A 26,428-nucleotide genomic window follows, 5' to 3' on the forward strand; every position below is an offset into this window, starting at 1 on the left:
CTGCAAGCGGCCACAATTCTAACAGCAACTCTGAGACCTGAGGGAGGGCCAGAGTAGCAGAGGTACCAGTGTGCAGAGGGAGAGAGAAAACCCGAGTGTACACACGCGCGCGAGCGCGCGCATACACATACACACACACACACACACACACACACACACACACACGAACCTGGTGGTTCCTTTATCCCTAGACTATTTTCCTCCTGAGACACAGTTACATTCCTGCTCTTGGCAATCCCAGAATTTGATAACAGATTCCTCCTTTTATTGAAACTAGCTTAAGTTGGTTTCTGATGTTTGAAAAAAAAAAGTGACCAAGAGAGAAAATACCAGGAGTGGGGCTGCTGGCTGTGCGCCCGCCCCACACACCCTCACCCGGCCCCAGCTCACCCCTTGCTCGTCGAGCTTCAGCAGCTGCTCCGTCACCTTGGGAGTATTGAGAGCCAGCCGCAGGCAGTGGATGTTAAGCTCAGGAATGACATACTCCAGGGCATCCTTCAGGGGTAGGCCCCGCCCGGTCCCATGCTTAGTGGATGTGGGTGTGGCATCCTCCAGGATGGAGCCCCGCAGGGTGATGAGCTGCTCAAGGGAGAGAAGGGACTGTTAGGAGGCTCTTGAGAACCACGAAAGGATCAGGGGTGGGCAAACTTTTTGACTCGAGGGCCACAATGGGTTCTTAAACTGGACCGGAGGGCCGGAACAAAAGCATGGATGAAGTGTTTGTGTGAACTAATATAAATTCGAAGTAAACATCATTAGATAAAAGGGTACGGTCTTTTTTTTTTTTTTTAGTTTTATTCATTTCAAACGGCCCGCGGGCCATAGTTTGCCCACAGCTGGATTAGAACATATGTGCGATGGTCAGTAGCTTGGGCTCTAGGGCCAGAAAGCCCTGGGTCTGGACCAGGACTTGAACTTGATGCCTTTTGGCTGTGTGATCTTGTCTAAGTGATTTCCTATTTCTGAGCCTCATGTGTCTTCTTTTGTGAAATGGGTAGAGTGACAGTATCATAACCCCAAAGGGGTGTTGGGAGGACTAAATGGGACAGTGAATGGAACATAACTTTTTTAAAAAAATTGATTTCAGAGAGGAAGGTAGAGGGAGATAGAGAGACAGAAACACCAATGATGAGAGAGAATGATCAGCTGCCTTTTGCATGCCCCCTACTGGGGGATTAAGCCCGCAACCTAGGAATGTGACCTGATTGGGAATCAAACGATGACCTGCTGGTTCATAGATTGATGCTTAACCACTGAGCCATGCTGACCGGGCATAACTTTGTTTGTTTTAACAGATACTGACTCAGTGCCTCCTAAGTGCCAGCCCTGTTCTAGGTAGAGTGAACAAAACAAAGACTCTTATTTCATGGAGTTGGCATTTTTTTTAAAAAATATATTTTATTGATTTTTTACAGAGAGGAAGGGAGAGTGATAGAGAGTTAGAAACATCGATCAGCTGCCTCCTGCACATCCCCCACTGGGGATGTGCCCGCAACGGAGGTACATGCCCTTGACCGGAATCGAACCTGGGACCCTTCAGTCCGCAGGCCGACGCTCTATCCACCGAGCCAAACTGGTTTTAGCATGGAGTTGGCATTTTAATGGGAAATGGATTATGTCAGGGAGTAAGAAGTATAACAAATAAAATAGGCTCCATGAGATAGGCATTCAAATGGACACTCTCACTGTCATTACAATATTATATGTAAACATAATACCATGAGCTCTTATGTAAAACACCTGCCTCTCTGGCCATCAGTACATGAAGACTTGGGTCTTCAACTGTGGCACTCATTTTTTTAAATTTATTTTTTAATTGATTTTAGAGAGGAAAGGAGAGGGAGAGAGATAGAAACAACTATGATGAGAGAGCCGGGGATCGAGTTGGCAACCAAGGTACATGCCCTTGACCGGAATCGAACCCGGGACCCTTCAGTCTGCAGGCCGAAGCTCTAGCCACTGAGCCAAACCAACTAGGGCTGTGGCACTCATTTTTAATCTGGTTTCTTTCTTTTTATATATATATATATATATATATTTTATTGATTTTTTTTACAGAGAGGAAGGGAGAGGGATAGAGAGTCAGAAACATCGATCAGCCACCTCCTGCACACCTCCTACTGGGGATGTGCCCGCAACCAAGGTACATGCCTTTGACCGGAATCGAACCTGGGACCTTTCAGTCCGCAGGCCAATACTCTAGCCAATGAGCCAAACCGGTTTAGATGGTTTCTTTCTTTTTTAAAAATTTTTTTTTATTACCATTTTATTTTATTTTACGTTTTAATCCTCACCTGAGGCTATTTTTCATTGATTTTTAGAGAGAGTGGAAGAGGGAGGGAAAGACAGAGAGAAGCATCAACATGAGAGAGCCACATCAATTAGTTGCCTCCTGCACATGCCCTGACCAGGGCCAGGTAGGAGCCTGCAACTGAGGTACGTGCCCTTGATCGGAATCAAATCCAGGAACCTTTAATCCCCAGGCTGACACTCTATCCACTGAGCCAAACTGGCTAGGGCTCAATCTGGTTTCTTGACAAAATCACAATCACAGATACCACCAAGAAAACTTTCAGTCTGGAAGCTGGGAAGAGATACATAATGCTCTTTCAAGGCCTGCAGAATGAGCAGAGCTTCAGGATCATCAAGGAACCAAAAGGTTATGGATTTGATTCCTGGTCAGGGCACATGCGGTGTGAGTCTTGTGTCCCTCCTCTCTCTCCTAAAAATGTTATTCAGTTAGAACAGTGGTTCTCAACCTTCTGGCCCTTTAAATACAGTTCCTCATGTTGTGACCCAACCATAAAATTATTTTCGTTGCTACTTCATAACTGTAATGTTGCTATGTTATGAATCGTAATGTAACTATCTGATATGCAGGATGGACTTAGGCGACCCCTATGAAAGGGTCGTTCGACCGCCAAAGGGGTCGTGACCCACAGGTTGAGAACCGCTGAGTTAGAATAAAAACAAAGTAGGGACACCTAAAAAAAAAATTCACAATCAATGGTTCTGATTCAATTGGTCTGTGGTGGGGCCCAGGCATATATGTATGTATACATACACTTATATATGTGTATACTTACACACACACACATTTTTAATACCACTCAGGTGATTGTGACATGTAGTCAGGGTTTAAAACCTTTAGTCAAGCCAATCTTGTCCATTTAATTCTACTTCCCCAGATGTTGCTTTCCAAGTTGTCCCTACAGCTGGCCACGTGACTAGTTCAGGCAAGGAGATGTGAAAGGGAATTCAGCTTGGGGAGGACTCCTGGGACAGATTTCTCCCTTATAAGAGGAAATTCCCTTTCACCTGCCCATTTCTTCTTGCTAAGGACATTGGTGTGCTGATAAGATGTTTGAAGCTGTGGCAGCCACCTTGTGATCATGAGGAAAGAGACAAAAAAAAAAAAAAATCACAGAGAAGTCAATCCCTACAACCAATTTCCTCCAGATTTCTTGTTAGATAATAAAGTAACACCCTATTTTAGTTTTAGCAATGGCTAGTCAGGTTTTCTGTTACTTTGTAGACAAAGTAAATTCTAACTGATATACTTCATAACAAGTCACATTAATAAACTGAAGGTTCAGTTTATTGCACTGTATTTCAAGTATGAGAGTAGTTATCTAGTTATATGTATAAGTCTGTTTAAGAAAGATTTTATTATCTCCATTTTACAGATAAGAAAGTGAAAGTTCACCCTGGCCAGGTGGGTCAATTGGTTGGAGTGTTGTCCCAAACACCAAAAAGGTGGTGGGTATAATTCCTGGTCAGGGCACATATCTTGCTTGTGGGTTTGATCCACGGTCAGGGTGCATATGGGAGGCAACTGACCAATATTTCTCTCTATCTCTCTTCCCCTTCCTTTCTCTCTAAAATCAATAAAAACTTATCTTCAGGTGAGGATTTAAAAAAATAAACCCACAGGTGACCATTGATAGTAGGGTAGGTAACTGGTACTCGATGCCTCCCACAACAACATCAAAATTACAACTAAAATACAGAACAAACATCATTTAGAACCACCTGAAATCTGGCTGAATGGAAGTCCTACAACTAGAGAAGTAAAGAAGAAAGCACATTGAGACTGGTAGGAGGGGTGGAGGCGTGGAATGGGCTGGTCCAACACCAATGTGTGGTGTTTTTTTAATTGGGAGGAGTATCTCGGCTGCGGAAGCCTCCCGTGAGGAGCAAGGTGTCCCAGCCCATACCAGACCCCTCAACCCAGGGTTCCAATACCAGGAAGAGAAGTCCCTGTAACTTTGGGCTGTAAAAACGATTGGGGATTGTGGCTAAGTGACATGGAAGCTTCTGGAGACCCAAGCAGTTCCTCTTAAAGGGCTGATTCTGGAGACCCAGGCAGTTTCTCTTAAAGGGCTGGCGCTGGGGACCCAGGCAGTAGCTTGGGGGGGATCCAGGAACATATGGGGAGGAACTGGATTATCTAACATCAGAGCAAGAACACAGGGGTGGCTTTCTCCCAGACAGGGGTACTCACAAGGGTCATTGTTACTATGCTGAGACCTCCTCTGCTGCAGAGCTGACTGCCAGGTGCCATATCTGAATCTCCATTCAACTTGGCTCTCACACTGTTTGATCCTACCTGGTGATTCTCTGAAACACCACCCAACCTAAGCTGTTTGCAGCGGCTTTTCCATATGAATGGCCTGTTATGGTTCAGGCTCCAGACTTTCCTAAAATCTCTCACACAAGTAGCAGCTGGCTTCAGCGTGCCCCATACATCTCAATAAGAGGCCCCATGCCCAGTCCTAGCAGCAGCCTGCCTTGCTTCTCAGCTTAGCCTTTCCTGAGCACTTCCAATCCTAACACAAGTAGCAGCTACCTGTAGATCACTCTGCAGCTCCTGATGGGTAGCCCCAGGTAGGGTACAGACAGTGGCTGATTTTGCACCTCCAGGGGAGGACCCCAGAGCCAGTGCACCCAGCCTCAGACCATGCCAGATTATAACTATACATCCATGAGCGACACACTCAAGGGGCAGACTCAGTGAGCACTAAAGCTCCACTGAAGCAATCCTGCTCCATAGGGGTGTCTCCTGCAGAACTGCTCTTCCATTGTAGTTGCAGCTGATCCTCACAGCCAATTGGTCTTGGGGTCAATTCCAGTGACACCAACAGCAATCAAGGCTCAACTATAACAGGATAGTGCACACAGCCCACATAGAGGTGCACCTAGAATGCCCAGCTCAGGTGACTGGGAAGGCTGAGCCACTGGGCCCTACAGGACACCTACTACACAAGGCCACTCTACCAATTCCAGGAGACATAATAGCTCTACCTAATACACAGAAATAAACACGGGGAAGCAGCCAAAATGCAGAGATGAAGAAACATGTCACAAATGACAGAACAAAAGAAACCTCCAGAAAAAGAACTAATGAAATGGAAGCAAGTAAACTATTAAATACAGAGTTCAAAACAATGGTTATAATGATGTTGTCTCTTTCCTCATGACCACAATGGTTATAGTGAGAGCTTCAAGGACTTAGTGAGAATTTCAAAGAAATTAGTAAGAACATCAAAGACATGAAAAAAGACAAGTCAGAAATAAAGGGTATACTAACTGAAATGAAGAATAATTTCAGGGAATCAATAGTAAAGTAGAGAATGTTGAGAATCAAATCAGCAATTTAGAATATGAGGAAGCAAAAAGCACCCAATTAGAACAGCAAAAAGAAAAATGAATCCAAAAATATGAAGATAGTATAAGGATCGTCTGAGACAACTTCAAGCATCCCAACATTTGTATCATGGGTGTGCCGGAAAAAAAGAGAGGGAGTAAGAAATTGAAAACCTATTTGAGAAAACAATGCCAGAAAATTTCCCTTACCTGGTAAAAGAAATAGACTCTAGGAAGCATATAGAGTCCCAAACAAGATGAACTCAAAGAGGCCCACACCAAGACATTATCAATTAAAATGCCCAAGGGTTAAAGGCAAAGAGAGAATCTTAAAAGCAGCAAGAGAAAAGTAATTAGTTACCTATATGAACCTATAAGATAGCACCCATATGACTGTCATCTGAATTCTCAACAGAAATTTTGCAGGCCAGAGGAGAGTGTCAAGAAATATTCAAAGTGATGAATAGCAAGGACCTTTAACCAAGATTACTCTACCCAGCAAAGCTTTCATTTAGAACTGAAGGTCAGATAAAAAGCTTCACAGACAAGAAAAAGCTAAGGAAGTTCATCACCACCAAACCGTATTATATGAAATGTTGAAGGATATTTTTTCAATAACTGAATCTAAAAAGCAAAATAAATGAACAAGGATTCTGATGAACAAAATACACTGATGAATAAAACAGAACCAGAAGCATGGAAGTATGGAACAGACTGACTCATCTCAGAGGGAAGTGGGGAAGGGGGGTGGGTGGGAAGGGATTAACCAAAGATCTTATGTGCATATAGAGGCCCGGTGCACCAATTTGTGCATGGGTGGGGTCCCTTGGCCTGGCTGGCGATCAGGGCTGATCAGGGCTGGCCAGCTGGGAGGAGGGACCGTGGGAGGTTGGCTGGCCAAGGGAGGAACTGCAGAAGGTTGGCTGGCCAGGGGGAGGGACCGCGAGAGATTGGCTGGCAACAGGAGGTTGGCTGTGGGAGAGCACTGACCACCCAGCCGGCTGCGGGGAGGGACTGTGGGAGGTTGGCCGGCTGCGGGAGGTTGGTTGTGGGAGCACACTGATCACCACGGGAAAGCTCCCGCATTGAGCGTCTGTCCCTGATGGTTAGTGCATGTCATAGCTATTGGCCGGTTGTCCAGTTGTAATGGTTGCTTAGGCTTTTATATATATATAGATATGCATTACCTATGGACACAGATAATAGGGTAGAGAAGGCCTGGAGCAGGGTAGGAACCCAGTGGAGGGGGATAATGGGGACATCTGTAATACTCTAAATACAATAAAGATATTTTTTTAAATGTGAAAAAAAAAAAAAAGAAACACCCCACAACTTAAAAAGAAATTGTAAGCTCCAAGATGTTAGGCGCCTTATCTAAGATCACCGCAGCTAAGTGGCTGAACCAGGTTCCAACCCAGGCTTGAGTTCTCCAAAGCTCGTTATTCTTTTCCTTTGAAAATGTTTTTGTCTGTGAAGTATAATCCATAACACACATAAGCAACGCTGAAGGAATTATCACAGAGTGAACATCTAGATAATCACCACCCTATAAAAAACACAACATTCCTAGCTCCCAGAAGCCTTTCTGTGCTTTCCCCATGGCAACCTTATCCTGATTTCTAACCCCATAACTTATTGTGCCTGTTTCCTGCAGGTTGCGTTTTTTATATCTGGCTTTTGTCTCTGAATGCAATGGGTATGAGATTTGACCATGTTGCTGCAAGAGGCTGACATTTTTACCATGATGGATTTAATCCACTCTACTGTTGACGAGCATGGAAACGGCTTCCAGTGTTCAACAACTGTGAGGTGCTGTCAGGAACATTCACAGAAGCACCTCTTAGTTCACATGAACATATTTTCTTTTGGATTTATACCTAGGAGAAAAATTGCTGCATCACCAGGCTTGTTAATATGCAATTACACTGCACTACAAAGTTTTCCAAGTGGTTGTACCAATTTCCACTCGCCCACCCTGTCTGAGAACTCCTGCTGCTTTGCATTCTCACGAACACTCGCTCAGGCTGGCCACTAGGTGATGCCATATCTGGGGCTAGGCACAGTAGCTCCAGGACCACACCAAGATGGCACAGCAGAGTCTGCAGCAGTACAAGGAAAAAACCCTCCCCTGAGGGACTGTTAACAAAATACACTTGGGTTTATGGTTTAAAGACTAAGGAGGACCAGTTCTAACTGGTAAAACATGTTCACCCTATGTCAACAGACACAGGAGGTGGCAAAAATAATGTGTCATGACATTGATTTTAAATATACAGCTGACCCTTGCCAAACTGAACCTGGGCAGGAGGTGTGCGTGGAAGGAATGGAATGACCTCATGCTTGGGAGTTCCCAGTTCTGGTCTTGGTAGTTAATACAAACAAATCTCTTATCATAAGCAGGGGAGTACTGAAATAGATCATGAAAAGCAATGACATCTTACACTTTGGCCTTGGAACTATGGGTTCAATTAATGGACCAACAACAAGATCAGTGTATTAGTATCCTGCAGACACTGCTCCAAAGCACCCTCTGCTGGGACTAGGGAACAGCATGGACCAGAAATCCTCATATTCTCTTCCACAACGGAGACAGGTGGCCTATGGTCACATTTTGGCTCTGACTACTTGACCCCAAGCTTTTCCTTCCTTGCTGGGGACAATACGTAGGGCACTGGCAGGCTGCAACAAGTGGCCACCTCTACTTTCTGACTGTCCTGTCCACTGCCATGTACTACCTGGATTGTGACAACAGCCTCCTCCAGGTCTCCTTCCTCCTGCCATCCTGCCAAGTCCCTTCTTCCCATAGCAGCCTGAGTCAGATCATGTCTCTGCTCTACACAGAACCTGCTAAGGATTTCCCATCACTTTCAGAATAAAATCTATACTTATTGCTCCTCCTGCAAGGCCCTGGCATCTCACTGAGGGAAACTTGTCAGGTGAGCCACAAAAGGACCTCAGGGCCACGTAAACAAGGAGGTTCCTATCTACACAGATGGTTCTCCACCAGCATCCCTGCCTTTCTCTGTGCTGGGTGCACCCTCCTTTAAGCACGTTTTCCTGGGAGGCCACTTGGGAGTCAGTCTGCCTGGGTTTGAATACTGGCTCTACCCCTTCTCCAGCTCTACCCTGGGCCCTTTTCCTCATCTAAATAGAGATAATAGTGCCTGCCTCAAAGGGTTATCAGGATTCAATAAGATAATCCATATACAGTACTTAGCATTATACCTGGCATACAGTGAGCATTCAATAATATTAGCCATTATTACATGTACATGTGTCAAATGTATTTGCACAAAGCCACACATGCAGTTAAGAATTAAAAGGTCTCAATCAATACACTATTACATTTAATATAAGATTCTCCCTTTTCCACTTTGTACACTTAGGTACTGTTTAAATTCTTAACAGCGAGTGACTGTTACTTTTTAAATAAAGAAAAAAATAAAAATATAAACCTCTAACCTTAACAAAACTAAGGTCTGTCAAAAACACACACTAGGAGGTCTAAATGGAATTCACTGAGCTTGGTGGACCAGGCAGTTCCTGGTTTGGGTCTCCCTATGTCATGGGAGACATTGCCAGTAAAGGGGCTGAGGACAGGGCAGTCCGGGCCTGGGTTTGTCCTATCCAGGTTTAGGGGCTGACACTTAGGTGTGTGCTGCCAAAGCCCAGCTCCAAGTCTGTCCTTGCCCCAGTGGGAAGTTAGGTGCTGCCAACACACTCTCCTTTTGCCAGGAGATGTAGGCCTGCTTGGCTGTCTGCTTGGTGGCCGGTGGTGGTGGTGGTGGCCATATGGGGCAGACCAGCCAGCTGGCTTGGAAAACAGCCGGGGCCCTCGCTCTGGCCCCATGCCTTGGTTTATAAGAGCCTGTTACATGTGTGTAAACAGGAGAACAGAACTCTGTGCATGAACTCAACCCTTGCTCCCCAGAGTGCATCTCTGACCTCGCATCAGAGGGCGATGGCCACGACAGCAGTGTCATCATAATATCTGCCACTTAGAGCTCCCTGCCTTGCAGCTTTGTGCTTCCACACCTGTGCTCTTCTTGCCACTTCAAGAAACGGGGCAGCACAGTCTATTTTACAGATGAAGATACTGAGGTGCCCAGAAGTAAATCCATCTGCCGAAGGTCACTAGGCTAATGAGTGGCAGAGCCAGACCGAACCCAAGGCTGTCTGTTCCCAGAGTCAGAATTCAGTTTTGACCTGAGAGTGAATGTGATGAGTGGTAAAGAGCATGAGCTCAGGACCCAGGCAGTTTGGGTCCATGTCCAGCTCTGCCATAGACTTCAATGTCTTCATCTATAGAATGAGGATCATACTGAGACTGTAGAGAGAATTTGAAGGGTGAGTGCATATAAACACTTAGGACAATGCCTGGCAGGAATACTAGTATGTGCTAAAAGTGTTAGCTATTGTTGTTACTACTCTGAGGCTATGAAATCCTCTGTTCTGCCACCACGACAGAAAGGGTCTTGGGAAGGAACCAGGCAAATCTTGCTGCCTTTCCCTCCAACTCCAGATGATGAGGTCCCCGGGCCTGAGTGCCCAACAGGGCAGCTATGCAAGGACTCAGCCTACGGCTGAATCTACATATGACCTGTGTGTGTGAGTGAGGATAAAGAAAGGGCTGCTTGTGGTTGTGAACTTCATGGTGGGTCTAAATTCACAGGACTGACTGGCATGGACAAGGGGACAGTGGAATGAGACCACTCCCAACCGCTGACTTCATTGGCCTTTCCCTAAGTGCCAGGCCCAGCACTGACCACTTTATATGTGCAATCTTACAGAGCCCACACCAGTCCAATGAAACTGAAATTCCTAAGAAGGAAACAGGCTGTGAGAGAAGCTACATGCCCAAGATTTCACAGCTGCTGAATGGCCAAACCAGGATCCACACCAGGCTGCCCTCATACTCATTTCTCCTTCCTTGCTTTACTTTCCACCTTGTCATACACACTATATAATTTATTAAGGTATCTGTGTATTGTCTGCCTCCCCCACAGGAATGCAGTCCCATGAGTATTTTTGCTGCCTTATTCATTACTTCCTGTTCTCTCAGCGCCCAGCATAGAGCTGGCAGAGGGCAGTGCTGAGTGATTCTCTCTCTTTTATTAAAAAAAATATTTTTTATTCATTAGAGAGAGAGAGAGAGAGAGAGAGAGAGAGAGAGAGAATATCAACATCAATTGGCTGCCTCCTGCACATCCCACAACCTGGGCACGGGCCCTGGCCAGGAATAGAATCGGCAATCTCCTGGTGCATGGGTTGATGCTCAACCACTGAGTCACAATGGCCGGGCCTGAGTGAATCTCTATGGGGTGGATAAAACTCCAACCTGTGGCCCTGAGCCTCAGGCCCCACCTGGGCAGACTGGAGGTTGGTTTTGTGGGTAGTAAGGAGATGGAAGGAGGCACATGCCAGAAATGGCTCTAAGCCAGTTTCAAACTTATTGAAAAGGAGCCACAGCAAAAATATTGCACCCTGATCCCATATCTCCACACCAGTCTCATGACTCTCAGAATGTGCAATGCAGTCTGGTATTTTAAAAATCCATTCTACATATTCTATTTCCACTAACAACAACATAAAAATACTGACACTAAGCTGATTTCACAACTCATGAATGGGTCTGACATAGAGTCTAAGCTGTTACTGAAATCCCAGAAGCAGCTGAGCTGTGGTTGGAGCACAGGCTGACACCTCACTGTACCACTTACTGGAGGGTGCTTTGGGCAAGTCCCTTAACCTTTCTATGCCTGTTTCCTCATCTGTGAATGGATAATAGTGCCTTCATCACAGAACTGTCATGACATTTAAGTGAGTGAACAGACATAAAAGGGTATAGAAAATGCCCAACACATAGTGTTAAACAGCTATAGCAAATATTTTTAGTATTTGGTGATCATTGCCACTACACCTAGCAGTTTCCCATGTCATACAACAGTGTCATACAGTGTGAGCTCTCTCCTCACATTCTGCCCCAATGCTCATGTGGCCAGAAAGGCAAGGAGAGAGAGGAGAGTGCTGGAGAGACAGGGGTAGGTGACCACCTGCAAAATGGAGCACAAGGTTTGGGGGCTGCCTCCCCTCAGCTGCCACAAAGCTTCTGTGTTATCACATTCCCCCTCAGTGGGAAGGACTTCATGAGGGGTTGGGGCTGGGTTCTTAGTATAGCATCTACCTATCTGGATGAGTTCCAGGCTTGGCTGGCCCCTCACACCATGTCTGGGCAAACGCCAGGCCCAAGGGGCTATGCAGGGCTGAGGGAGACCCATTTTGGGGGACCTTCCCAGCTGACAATTGCTTCTTTTCTGGAAAGGTTTTTTGGAAATCTCCACTGTTTTTGTTCTCCCAGTTCCCCTTTTTTTGGTCAAGCAGCCTCCTCCAGGTGGCTCTGATGGAAGTGTCAATAACAGTGCCTTGCGCCCTGCCCCAGTTTCCTCTATCATCCCTGACGACAATGGCTGGCCCGGGATGTGTGTGGACTTGTGATCCAAGCAGAGCCAGAGTCCTTCCCAGAGATTCAGCAGGTAAGAGTGTCTTCCCTGTAGAGAGAAAGTCATAAAGATATAGAAGAATTGAGTGGCCAGTCTTCATTTTCCCGTGACATGAAGAGAGTTTGTTGGAGGCAAAAGAGAATGACATTCACAATCTAAAAAGCTGAGCAGAATGGAGATGAGGAGGCAGAGTCCTCTGGTGACATGGTTGGAGTGCCTGGGGCCACCATGTCAGAAGCTAGCCCTACCCCTGGATTTGCAGATATATGAATCAATGAATTCTTTTTCTGGCTTAAAATGTTAGAAGTAGATTTCTGTTACTTACACCTTAAGAGCCTAATCAAGCAGGGTGCCCCCAATAAGCCTTGTTCCTTAGTCACAGCTGACATGTAATCCAGAGGAAGGCCTCTGACCAAGCCAGGACAATGGGATTCTCCATTCAGGATGAAGAAATGCAATGGGAGTGTTTTGAGCCATCAGCATCAACAGCAGTGCTTTGGGCTGAGATTTCCCAATTCCTGCCCTGCCCAGGCATGCTGCCTTAAATCTTTTTTTCCACTCTGCAGGACACCTCATGGTCCTGAAAGAATCCTCTACATACCTTCCTTTAATAATTTCTCGCAAATAGAAGACCCAGGGCTCTGCAGTGAGACACAACAGATTCCAGTTCTGGCCTGGACACTCATTCACTTATCTTAGACAAGTTTAATTTCTCTGAGTCTTACTTTTCTCTTCTGTAAAATGAGGAGACTCATGTTTGTGAAGTTATCGGGAGGATTACATGAGATGAAGCAGCTGAAGCGCTTGCCCATAGAACCTGGCACAGAGGAAGAGTGCACAGATGTGAGCAGCTATTATTTACATAATAGGGAACCTACCTCTCGGGTCCGGAAGATGATCCTATACTGGTACTGAGGCCCATGGTCCTTGTGGTCCTCCAGCTTCTCCCGTTTGATGCTTACAGCCACTGGCCCTAGCTTGTCATCCACACCAAAGTAATTGGCATGCTCTGTGAGAGAAGAGTAGGTGAGTTCAGAGTCAGCTCTCTGGTGATGTCCCACGGCAGGCCTGCTGAGGGGATGGCGGGTGTAGGCTCTCAGCCCGGTCACGGCCACATTCAATGGAGAGACCATAAGAGGTGAATGCCCATCTTACTACACCATATCTGCCAAGTCACACAACTTGAGCTTCAGTGCTCTCTCAGAAATGAGGGCCCTGACATTACCCACAATTCATAGAGCTGATGGGAGGGTAAAATAAAGCTACAAATATAAAATGCTCAGTGTGGTACACAGCACGTAATAAACCCAGTGTCATTGTGATTCTTCTGTATTTGCAAATGTTCATCAGTTTAGTTGCCAAATTACCTCTCATGAAATGGCTAACACTCTAGAAGTGATTAAGATTCTAGCTAAAGAGCCTTTGAAGCCTGACTAGCAATGTTAGATGTTTGGCCCAAGTCACTTGATAGTCTTCTCATCAATAAAATGGGATCAGTAAGTATGGACCCACTTCTCAGTATGATTGTGAGAATGAAGTTAAAAAGTACTAAACACTCAGCACAGAGCCAGGCACACAGCAAGCAAGTGAGCAGTGCTAGCTATTACTATTCCCAGGGCATAATGTTTGTCACAGAAAAAGGACCATGATTCAGGTCCATAAGCATCACCTTTCTCTGATTGCATTTCTGTAGACCCAGGAAACTTAACCACTACTCTTTTTTTTCCCTTGTGCTGACATAGCCATTAAGGAGTCATGGAGGAAGTCTCTTGCTCTTTCCAGGAAACAACAGCTGTCTCACCCCCTTTCTAAAACATGCTACTGTTTTATTATGCTTCCAGAAAACTGTTCTTCCTGATGTATAACCCAAGTATCTCCTGCCTGTGGTGGATATCCATCAGCAGTCTGACTTGATCCAAGTTCATGAAGTCAGCATCTACCCACTGTTAGAAATTCCTTCCCATCCAGTGCACTGATGTTGATCTGATGTTTCATGGGATGCTCTTGCAAATCAAAGGTTTATCTAAGGCAGGGGTGGGCAAACTTTTTGAATCGAGGGCCACAGTGGGTTCTTAAACTGGACCGGAGGGCCGGAACAAAAGCATGGATGGAGTGTTTGTGTGAACTAATATAAATTCAAAGTAAACATCATTACATAAAAGGGTACGGTCTTTTTTTTTTTTTTTAGTTTTATTCATTTCAAACGGGCCGGATCCGGCCCGCGGGCCGTAGTTTGCCCACGGCTGATCAAAGGCCCAAATAATATGTTAGTTAATGACCCAATCAGAACAGCACCTACAGTGGGTTCAATAATTTCCCCAGCTGGCAGAGAACAGAGTAAATACTATACTCCACAAATACCAGTTCACTCCTGAAGCGGTTGTTGGGTTTGTTTTTTTTAATACACTAATGCATACCCAGGTATCTCCCAATTGGTCCTGGCATACAGTAGGCACTCAATAAATAATGATCAATGACTACTTAATTTATGAGCTTCCAGGGCTACAAAAAAATACTTTTTTAAAGTAAGCTGCTTTTTAAAAAGTTACGTAAGTCTTACTACCAGCCTGATGAAGAGCTACATGTTTTAATGTACAATCCTTTTTGATCCTCATGACAGTTCTTTCATGTAGGTATTTCCAGGTGTGAGTTGAAAAGAATGTATCCTCTGTTAATTAGGTACAAAATTAATATGCACAACTGTATACATATGTATATGTAATATGTATACAAAATGAATATGTACTAATATCAAAACCCAGTTTTGATGGGTTATTCAAATCCATTTCCACCTTATTGTTTTGGCTCCTACATCCATCAATTTCAATGAGAGGCCCTGTTAGCTGCTGCCACTGATTATGGAATTGTTCACTTCTCCCTGTATACATATACATATGCCCCTAAACCAGGTTGGCAAATACAAAGGTTCACAACTATTAGAGCTTTTTGGTAAATTTTTAAATATCAGCATGAAATGGCCTTTTCAGTTCCTCCTAAAAGAGCTTTTAGCCTTGAAATACATTTTGTGTGATACTGAGGTTGCCTTACCTGCTTTCTCTTGGTTAGCAATGGACTGAAACTTCTTTTTTAATCCCTTTATTTTCAATTTTTGTGTCATTTTGTTTTTGGGCATGTGATACTACTACAATCATGTCTATTCCTCACTTGAGGACATGGAAGAAATGTGTCATGTAGTTAATAAGCTATGGAATTAGCCCTGACTGGTTTGGCTCAGTGGATAGAGCGTCGGCCTGTGAACTGAAGGGTCCCAGGTTCGATTCCGGTCAAGGGCATGTACCTTGGTTGTGGGCACATCCCCAGTAGCAGGTATGCAGGAGGCAGCTGATCGATGTTTCTGTCATCGATGTTTCTCTCTCATCGATGTTTCTAGCTCTCTATCCCTCTCCCTTCCTCTCTGTAAAAAGTCAATAAAATATATTTAAAAAAAAAAAGCTATGGAATGAACACCCCAAGCCCAGGGCTGCCTGACTCCAGAGACTGTACTTTGAGCCTTGCAGGATGACCGAATTGATATTGGTTATGCTTGAGTAGGACACTGCTTTAAAAATTTTTTCAACTAGTTGCTATGAAGTATTAGCTGCCTATCCATTCATCCCTTCTTCCTTTTTAGGAAAACCCTCTAATCTTGGGGGAAGAAAAAAAAAAGTGACTATGTCTAGGTAAAAACCTCTATTACCCAGCCTGCCTTGCAGATAGGAGCAGGCAATAAGCAGTAACAGTTGGATGGGTTTCTGAGAAAACTCTTTAAAAGGGAGTGACTTGAGTCCTGACTGGTTTGGCTCAGTGAATAGAGCGTCGACCTGCGGACTGAAGGGTCCCAGGTTCAATTCCAGTCAAGGGCATGTACCTTGGTTGCGGGCACATCCCCCGTAGGGGGTGTGCAGGAGGCAGCTGATCGATGTTTCTAACTCTCTATCCCTCTCCCTTCCTCCCTGTAAAAAAAATCAGTAAAAATATTTTTTTTTAAAAAAGGGATTGACTTGACAGGAGGTCTGCCTTTTTGGCCTTATCCTGTTCTCTTTTTCTCTGCCTGGAAACATGCATGAAATGGCTGGAGCTCCAGCAACCATCTTGGACTAGGAGACCACCTGAGGTCTGGAGACCATGTACTAAGGTTGGCATTCCACTGATGCTGAGGAGTAATAATACCAGCCCTGGACTGCTGACCTCTGAACTTCTTCATGAGAGAAATAAACTTCTATGCTGTGTAAGCCTGCTACTGGTAGTTGTAAGCAATTGTGAATTGATTCAGCTACCAGCATTTAAACATTAGAAGAATTCACATTTTAAAAAATTTGAATTTCAGGAGAATCTTGAAAAAAAATCAGAAAGGATGGCAACCCTGGGTTTGTCTGCATTTCCTACATGACAACGATGAGCTGGACCTGAGCAGGAGCTGCCCTGTGCTTAGTCCCTGGTTGGTGTGCTTCACTTCTGTACATGTCCTGCCTGGGTTTGTGGTCTCTGCACTATGCTATGTTGCCTCGTGGAATTGCCCCACCAGCACCAACAAATTTAATGATATATGAAGCCTGTCTCTCCCTGGTGTTAATGACTTCAAAACATCAATAATTCCATTTTCAAAGGGGATCCAGAGTCTGCCTATTTCTTCCCTGCCCCTATCCTAGATGTGTCTAGCATCGCCTTCTTCTTGGCTCTCTACCCCGAGAGGGAGGCTGTGAACATCGTCCTCTCCTGCTCAGAACCTCCTGCAGTTCCATCTCACTTGGGGTAAAAGTGAGAGTCCTCACTTTGGCCCACAAAGCCCCATATGATCTGTCCCTGTCACCTTTCTGCCTTAGCTCCTTCTCTTCTCCCCCAGTCGTTCACCCCAGCAACAATGGCCTTCTTCCTATTTGGTGTTTCAGGACTATCGTAGTTGTTGTTCCCTGTGCTGGAAACACTGTCCCTAGTTTTCCTCCCCTACCTCCTTCAGCTCAGTACTCAAATGGCACCTACTAGGAGGTTCTTCCCAACCATTCCCTATTGAAAATCGTAACCTCCCACCCTGACACTTTATTTTTCTCTTGGCTGCTTTACTTTTCTCCATAGCACTTCCCACCATATGACACCTTACATATTTTATCTATATATCTAGTTTTAAAAATATGTTTTTATTGATTTCAGAGAGAGGAAGGGATATGGAGAGAGATATAGAAACATCAATGATGAGAATCATTGAGAGGCTGCCTCCTGCACACCACCTACTGGGGATCGAGCCCACAACCCGGGCATGTGCCCTGACCAGAAATTGAACTGTGACCTCCTGGTTCATAGGTCGATGTTCAATCACTGAACTACACCGGCCAGGCCATTTATCTAATTTTATTGTTTGCCTTACACCCACCCCTAAAACATTATAGTGCTAGGAAAACAAGATTTTTGTGTTTAACTGTCCAATACTGTATCCCCAGGTTCTAGAGAGTGCTGAACCAGGCACATGTTTGCTAAATAAATGCCTACCTATTGCCTCACATAGCTCAAGGTTTTGGTGTGCCAGCCCTGTGTCCTGAGGCTTGCTCACTAAATCTTCACAGCTCTGCTCTGACATAGTTCCCAGCACACAATGAGTGAATGTGCAGGGGAGTCTCAGAGACAAACTACCGCCCGCCTGCCTGCCCCAGTCACCTTTGCCCACGAAGTAGTCCTGGTAGTAGCGGGCGCCCAGGTCCACATGCTCGATGCTGTACTGCTGTGGGCGACTCTGCGTCCTCTGTTGCTCCTTGGGCACCTCCAGCACAGAGATGCTGGCGTTGGTGCGGTAGGTGCTGGGGTCGGCCAGGCGGCACTCGGTCCCACCCAGGGAGGCGGCTGAGGCCCGGGAGAAGCTCACATTGCGCTCACACTCGCCACCGATCTCATTGCGGAAGTGTGGGCAGCTGAGCAGCAGGTCATTGCTGTTGTCATCGCCCAGGTCCTGCTCCAGGTTCTCCTTGTAGTTCAAGTCCTCCATACTGGTGAAGGCCGGGTCCAGGCCCCCAAGGCCATGGGCCCGCGACACTGTGAGGGACTCCATGGCTGAGGCGGCTGAGGCCCCAGTGGTGGTGTTCCGCCTCTGGGCTGAGGACACCCTGTTGGCAGCCGCCTCATGGAGGTCGAACAGCATGCTTTGCACATCAAAATGGGCGAAACTCTTCTGGCAGACCCATGGCCTGGTGGCCTCCGGGGGGCTCCGCCCTTCCTCTGCCTCCCCTGGGGACCGGCCAGTGTCACCTTCTGGTTTATTGCTCCTCAGCTTCCGGAAGATGGATGAGTCCACTGTGTCCCCACTGCCCAGGCCCCGCACAGGCTTCTTGCGGGGCCTCTCCTTCTCCTTCCCGGGCTGTAGTGGGAGAAGGTTGTCCCTGGTGGGCTGCTCGTGGCGGAGATCTCCCTTGGCTCCGCTGATGCTCCCTGGAAGGTGTGGGCCTGAATGGGCCTGGAGGAGCTCCGTGAGGTTCTGGGAGCCCTGGGCCTCTGGCTGCTCGTTCCGGAACTCGTTGAGAATGTCAAAGAAGCTTTGCTCAGGCATGCCCTGCACATCGATAGAGGAGGTGCTCCCATATTCACGGAAGAGAGGCAAGGCCCCCATGAGCCTACCCCCCTTAGCTTCCCCCATGTCCTCCATGTCACACTCGCTGAGGGTGAGCTCACTGCTGCTGCGATGCCGCAGGGGGAGAAAGGCCCTGCCAGGGGACCGGGGCCACCCGTCCTGGAATTCCACATCTTTGGACCGTCTCCTGGAGAGTCGGTGGAAGGCCCGGGACCCTGAGGAGGCTGGGGTGTTGGAGGCAGGCTCTCCATTCTGTATGCTCCTCATGGAATGGGCCACCTTTGTGGTCTTTGTGCCATCTGTGTCCTGTGAGGGGCTCGGGTTGTTCTGCTCTCTCAGGGCCTCTCTCTTGGGTGGCCAGTCAGCCACTCTTGCACGCACGCCCATCTTGGGCACTGTGGGGGTGGTGGGACTGGGGCGGGTGATGGCAGTAGCTGGGCTCTCACCAACAGGCTGGGGCATGCCATTCTGGACCCAGAATCCCATGGGAGCATAGTCTCCTGTTTGGGGCCCGGGGAGGACATTGGCTCCCCTAACCCCACAGCTGGCTGCCAGGTCCATGCCATCATTGGGAATGGGCCGATAAGTGGTCATAGTCCACAGGCACTGGAATGCTTTGGCCCCTGTAAGCTGTAGAGTAACTTTATGGGGTCCTCTGGCCCTCAGCCATTGTTCAGGGCTGCCAGTCCCAGGATGAAGGATGCTGGCTCCTGAAGCCTAACAGAAAGGTTGTGAGTCTGTGGAGTCCAATTCTCCACCATCGCTATGGAAAACCGAGCCAGGACAACCTCAGGAGGCAGGTGTTGTCCCGGGAGCTACAGACTGAGTGGTTCAGCAGGGCAAAGCAAACAGCAGATGGAGGAGAGGGCCAGCAGACTGCAGAGGTGCCATGCTGAAAAGGGAGAAAAGGCAAAGGTGAGATGTGACATTACTGCTTCCAGAGAGTGACTTTTTGGACAGCTTCACTCACTTAAAAAATCTTTTTATTATGGATATTTCCAAACATATCCCAAAGCAGAGAGAAGACTATGAAAAGCCACCCCACCAATTTCAATAGCCATCCTATCTAATAAAAGAGTAATATGCAAATTGACTATCACTCCAACTCACAAGATGGCCGCCCCCATGTGGACACAAGATGGTCAGCAGGGGCGGGCAGTTGGGGAAGATAAGGCCTACAGGGGGAGGGCATTAAGAGAGGACCAGGCCAGCAGGGGGAGGGCAGATGGGGGCAACCAGGCCAGCAGGAGGAAGGCAGTTGGGGTCAACCAGGCCAGCAGGGGAGGGCAGTTGGGGGGGACCAGGCCAGTAGGGGAAGGGCAGTTGGGCGTGACCAGGACAGCGGGGAGGGGGGCAGTTGGGGGCAACCAGGCCAGCAGGAGGAAGGCAGTTGGGGGGGGCGAGGCCAGCAGGGGGGGGCTGTTGGGGCAACCAGGCCAGCAGGGGAGGGCAGTTCTGGGGGACCAGGCCAGCAGGGGGAGGGCAGTTGGGGGCAACCAGGCCAGCAGGGGAGGACCAGGCCAGCAGGGGGAGGGCAGTTTGGTGTGACCAGGACAGCAGGGGAGGGCAGCAAGAGAGGACCAGGCCAGCAGGGGAGGGCAGTTGGAGGCAATCGGGCCAGCAGGAGAGCAGTTAGGTGTTGATTAGGCTGGCAGGGGAGTGGTTATGGGCTGATCAGGCTGGCAGGCAGAAGTGGTTAGGGGCAATCAGGCAGGCAGGCAGGCGAGCGGTTGGGAGCCAGCAGTCCTGAATTGTGAGAGGGATGTCTAACTCCCCATTTAGGCCCGATCCCACACCAGGCAGTCAGACATCCCTAAACAGGCAGTCGGACATCCCTCGAGGGGTCCCAGATTGGAGAGGGTGCAGGTTGGGCTGAGGGACATACCCCCCCCCCCCCACTGTGCATGAATTTCGTGCACCAGGCCTCTAGTCCTATATAATAGAAGCCTAATATACTAAGTGCCTGGTCATCTGTTCAAGCAATCTAAGTATAATATGCTAATGATATGCTAAGGCCGCTCAAATGCTCGCTATGATGTGCACTGACCACCAGGGGCCAGATGCTTCAAGTGGTAGGTTAGCTTGCTGCTGGGGGCTGGCCGATTGGAACTGAGTGAGATGGGCTGGACACGCCCTGGAGCCCTCCAGCCCACATTGTGCACTGGTGGGGTCTTTCAGCCTGGCCTGAACCCTGTCAGGGGATGTTGGTGAGCCGGTTTTGGCCCAATAGTGGAACAACTGGCTGCTATGATTAGCAATGACCACCAGGGGGCAGACACTCAATGCAGGAGCTGCTCCCTGGTGGTCAGTGTGCTCCCACAGGGGGAGTGCCGCTCAGCCAGAAGCCAAGCTCATGGCTGGCGAGTGCAGCAGCTAAGGATGTCTGACTCCCAGCTTAGGACTGCTCCCTGCAAGGAGCAAGCCTAAGCCATCAGTTGGACATCCCCTGAGGGGCTCCCGGACTAAGACAGGGCACAGGGTAGGCTGAGGGACCAACCCCCACCCCTGCCAAGTGCATGAATTTCGTGCACCAGGCCTCTAGTATGTTATAGTATTCTTCACTCATCTGTGAGAGATATACTTTTAAGACCACCAGTAGAACCCTATGTATTATTATGCTTTTCCCCATACATATAACTATGATAAAGTTTAGCTTATAAATTAGGCAAAGTTCCTCAGATAACACCTGGGACTCTACAGACATCCCTGCCAGGGACCTGCTACCTGAGCTGGGGTCCCACGGTCAACAAATCTCCAGCCACCCTGGGCGCAGGCTCCTGTAAGTTCTGAAGCATGCTGCCCCCTGACCGGCCCAACGCCTTAGCCTGGGGCACTGCAACCACGCAAGTAGCAGACATGTGAGCAGCCCACTCCAATCCAAGGAGCAGCAGCCCCGAGAGCAGCCTGCCCCAGGCCTGAGAGCAGAAGCCTCACGTGGCCTCCCCAGTCCAAGGAGCAGCAGCTGTCAGCTGTGTGAACGGCCCACTCCATCATCAGAGGAGCAGCAACCACGTGAACAGTTTGCCCCATCTGAAGACCAGCAGCCACATGAGCAGCCTGCCCACGATTGAGGAGCTGCAGCCCCACCCAGCCGCCCACATCCAAGGAGCAGCAGCGGTGTGAGCAACCCATACCCATACAGGGAACAGCATTGCCGCAAGCAGCCTGCTCCCATTCAAGGAGCAGTAGCCGCCCGAGCAGCCTCCCCCAGTCCGAGGAGCAGCAGGCACACGAGCAGACCACCCACATCTGAGGAGCAGCAGCCCTGTGCAGTCCACACTGGTCCAAGCAGCAGCAGACACATGCAGCCTGCACCTGTCTGACGAGCAGCAGCTGGGTAAGCAGCCTGCCCCCATCCGAGGAGCAGCAGACACATGTGCAGCTCCCTCCCGCCTGAAGAGAAGCAGCTACGCAAGCAGCCCATCCCCCGTCCGAGAAGCAGCAGCCACGTGAGCAGACAGCCCCCGTACGAGGTGCAGCAGCTGCACATGCAGCTCAACCTGGCCATAGGAGCAGCAGCTGCCTGAGCAGCTCGCCCCCACCCGAGGTCATCTGAGGAGCGGCAGCCCTGCGCAGCCCACACTGGTCCAAGGAGCAGCAGCCAAAAACAAGCAGCAGCTGGGTGAGCATCCCACCCTCATCTGAGGGACAGCAGCCACATGTGCAGCTCACCCCCACCCGAGGAGCAGCAACCACACAAGCAGCCCGCCCCCCATTTGAGGAGCAACAGCTGCACGAGCAGCTTGCATCCGTAGGAGGAGCAGTAGCCCTGTAAGCAACCTGCCCCTGTCCAAAGAGAGGCAGCCTCACGAGCAGCCCGCCCCATCTGAGGAACAGCAGCAGCGTGCAGCCAGCCCCGATCCAAGGAGCAGCAGCCATGCGAGCAGTCCGAGCCCATCTGAGGAGAAGAAGCCACATGAACAGCCTGCTCTTGTCCAAGGAGCAGCAGCCGTGCTCACCCCACCCGACCTGAAGAGCAGCAGCCTCGTGATCAGCCCACCCCTGTCCAAAGAACAGCAGCTGTGTGAGCAGCCTCACCAACCAACCAGAGGAGAAACGACTGCTGTGAACAGCACCCAGCAGAGGAGCCGCTACCAACTGAGAAGCAACCACTACTGTGACCACTTGAGCAACTGCAGTCCGAGGAACCACTGCCACCCAAGGAGCAGCCCCTGCACCACGGGACATCTAGATCAGTGGGTGAGACCAAAAATGGGTAGACAAAGAAACACTCAAAGGAAAAGAAAACGAGAAATCACCAGAAAAGGGGCAAAGTGAAACAGAGGCATGCAATATGTCAGAAAAAGAATTCAGAATAAGGGTCCTAGAGTGCATAAACTGGTTGGAGGAAAAAATCAACAACGTATGTAAGAATCAAGAAGAAATGGATGAAAAAAATCAATAACAGATGTAAGAATCAAGAAGAAATAACGTGTGATACAGCTGCAATAAAAAACACCATGGAAAGTTTCAAAAGTAGGCTAGGAGAAGTGGAGGACCAAATTAGTGAATTAGAAGACAGGGAAGCAAAACACACCCAAACTGAACTGCAATTGGAGTAAAAAAATTAAAAGACAGGAGGAGAGCCTAAGGGAGCTACGGGACAACATGAAACAAAGCAACATATGAATAATAGGGGTGCCAGAACAACAGGAAGAGGAAAAAGGATTGGAAAACCTACCTGAAGAAATGTCAGAAAACTTCCCTGAGGTGGAGAAGAAAAAGTCACACAAGCACAGAGAGTCCCAAGCAAGATGAACCCTAAAAGACCCACAACAAGACATGTCATAATTACCATGGAAAATGTTCAGGACAAAGAGAGAATCTTAAAGGCTGCAAGAGAGAGACGGAAAGTTACATACAAGGGATCTCCCATTAGATTTTCAAATGATTTCTCAACAGAAACACATCAGGCCAGAAAAGAATGGACGGAAATTTACAAAGTGATGCAAAGCAAGGGACTGAATCCAAGAATACTCTATCCAGCAAGGCTATCATTCAAAATTGAAGGGGAAATAAGAAGCTTCACAGACAAAAAAAGGCTAAGGGAGTTTATCACCACCAAGCCAGCAATGCAAGAAATGCTAAAGGGACTGGTGTAAAAAGAAGAAATAAAAAGCTAAGAAAAAAAACAGGCACAAAAATAAAAATGGCTACAAACAAGTACCTTTCAATAATAACTTTATAAGTACTGCGCGCTAACCGATTGCGCCACTGGAGCTCCTCAATAATAACTTTAAACGTAAATGGACTAAATGCTCCAATCAAAAGACATCGAGTGGCTGAATGGATAAAAAAAAAAACAAACATGACCCATACATTTGCTGTCTATAAGAGACCCACCTCAGAATAAGGGACTCACACAGACTGAAAGTGAAGGGATAGAAAAATATCATTCAGGCAAATGGAAATGAACAACAATCTGGGGTAGCAATACTTATATCGGACAAAATAGACCTCAAAGTAAAGGCCATAACAAGAGATAAAGAAGGCCATGTCATAATACTAAAGGATATAACAACAAAAGGATATAACTCTGATAAACATATATGCACCCAATGTAGGAGCACCCAAATACATAAAGAAACTCCTGGAAGATAGCAAGGGAGAGATCAACAACAATACAATCATAGTAGGGGATTTTAATACACCACTAACATCCCTGGATAAATCCTCTAGACAAAAAAAATCAGCAAAGAAACAGCAATCATAAATGACTCACTAGATCAGATGGACTTAATTGACATCTTCAGAACATTTCACCCCAAAGCCGCAGAATATACGTTCTTCTCAAGTGCACATAGGACATTTTCAAAAATAGACCACATATTGGGTCACAAGCAAAGTCTCCCCAAATTCAAGAAGATTAGAATCATACCAAGCATCTTCTCAGACCACAATGGCATAATATTAGAAATAAACTACAATAAAAACAACCCAAAACACTCAAACACTTGGAAGTTGAATAGCATGTTATTAAATATTAATTGGGTTACCAATGTGATCAAAGAAGAAATTAAAAACATCCTGGAAACTAATGACAATGAAAACACAACAATCCAGCCGAAACCGGTTTAGCTCAGTGGATAGAGCGTCGGCCTGCGGACTGAAAGGTCCCAGGTTCAATTCCGGTCAAGGGCATATGCCTGGGTTGCAGGCACATCCCCAGTAGGAGATGTGCAGGAGGCAGCTGATCGATGTTTCTCTCTCATCAATGTTTCTGACTCTCTCTCTCTCTCCCTTCCTCTCTGTAAAAAATCAATAAAATATATTAAAAAAAAGAAAAAAGAAAACACAACAATCCAAAACCTATGGGACACAATGAAAGCAGTCCTGAGAGGGAATTTATAGCTCTACAGGCCTACCTCAAAAAACAAGAAAAAAGGGTAGTAAATCATCTAACTCTACAGCTCAAAGAACTAGAAAGAGTGCAACAAGAAAAGCCCAGAGTGAGCAGAAGGAAGGAGATAAAGATTAGAGCAGAAATAAATGACATAGAGACCAAAAAAACCCAATATATAAAATCAATGAAACCAAGAGCTGGTTCTTTGAAAGGATAAACAAGATTGATGAACCTCTAGCCAGGCTCACCAAGAAGCAAAGAGAGAGGACCCAAAAAAACAAAATCAGAAATGACGAAGGTGAAATAACAACAGATGCCACAGAAATACAAATGATTGTTAAAAAATACTATAAACAACTCTACTACAACAAACTAGACAACCTGGAGGAAATGGACATATTCCTAGAAAAATACAACCTTCCAAAACTTAATCAGGAAGAATCTAAAAATCTCAATAGGCCAATAACTGTGGAAGAAATTGAAGCAGTCATCAAAAAGCTCCCAGCAAACAAAAGCCCAGGGCCAGTCGGCTTCACAGGGGAAATTTTTTTTTTTTTTAATATATTTCATTGATTTCTTACAGAGAAGATGGGAGAGGGATAGAGAGTCAGAAACATCGATGAGAGAGAAACATCGATCAGCTGCCTCCTGCACCCCGCCCCCCCCCCCCCCCCCGGGGATGTGCCAGCAACCAAGGTACATGCCCTTGAGTGGAATCGGACCTGGGACCTTTCAGTCTGCAGGCTGACGCTCTATCCACTGAGCCAAACCAGTCAGGGCCACAGGGGAGTTTTACCAAACATTCAAGGAAGAACTAAAACCTATCCTCCTCAGACTATTCCAAAAAATTCAAGAGGAAGGAACACTTCCAAGCTCATTCTATGAAGCCAACATCACCCTCATACCAAAACCAGATAAAGACAACACAATGAAAGAGAATTACAGGCCAATATCCCTCATGAACATAGATGCCAAAATCCTCAACAAAATCTTAGCAAATCATATCCAGCAGTACATCAGAAAGATCATACACCCATGACCACGTAGGATTTATCCCAGGGATGCAAGGATGGTACCATATCTGCAAATCAATAAACGTGATACATCACATAAACAAATTGAGAGAAAAAAACCACATGGTCATATCAATTGATGCAGAAAAAGCATTTGACAAAACCCAACAACCATTTCTGATAAAAACTCTCAGTAAGGTGGGAATAGAAGGATCATACCTCAACATAATAAAAACCATTTATAAGAAATCCACAGCCAACTTCATACTCAATGGGCAAAAACTAAAACCGTTTCTCTTAAGAACAGGAACAAGACAGGGATGCCCACTCTCACCACTTCTGTCCGACATAGTACTGGAAGTACTAGCCACTG

At 47.1% G+C, this 26,428-nt stretch overlaps 1 protein-coding gene across 12 annotated transcripts in view; it reads right to left on the reverse strand.

Moving 5' to 3' along the window:
• Positions 1 to 26,428, reverse strand: part of SIPA1L3 (signal induced proliferation associated 1 like 3) — a 312,053-nt gene that overhangs the window by 121,778 nt on the left and 163,847 nt on the right. For all 12 annotated transcript variants that reach the window (XM_059666685.1, XM_059666686.1, XM_059666687.1 and 9 more), the window contains 3 exons: positions 17,796 to 19,591; positions 13,025 to 13,155; positions 391 to 579 (listed from right to left, as the gene is read on the reverse strand). In XM_059666685.1, the coding sequence (XP_059522668.1) occupies positions 391 to 579; positions 13,025 to 13,155; positions 17,796 to 19,293 (1,818 nt within the window). In that variant the 5' untranslated portion in view covers positions 19,294 to 19,591. The remainder of the gene's footprint in view (positions 1 to 390; positions 580 to 13,024; positions 13,156 to 17,795; positions 19,592 to 26,428) is intronic.

This window comes from Myotis daubentonii, chromosome 15, assembly GCF_963259705.1.
Source record: "Myotis daubentonii chromosome 15, mMyoDau2.1, whole genome shotgun sequence".
In the NCBI taxonomy this organism is placed as follows: Eukaryota; Metazoa; Chordata; class Mammalia; order Chiroptera; family Vespertilionidae; genus Myotis; species Myotis daubentonii.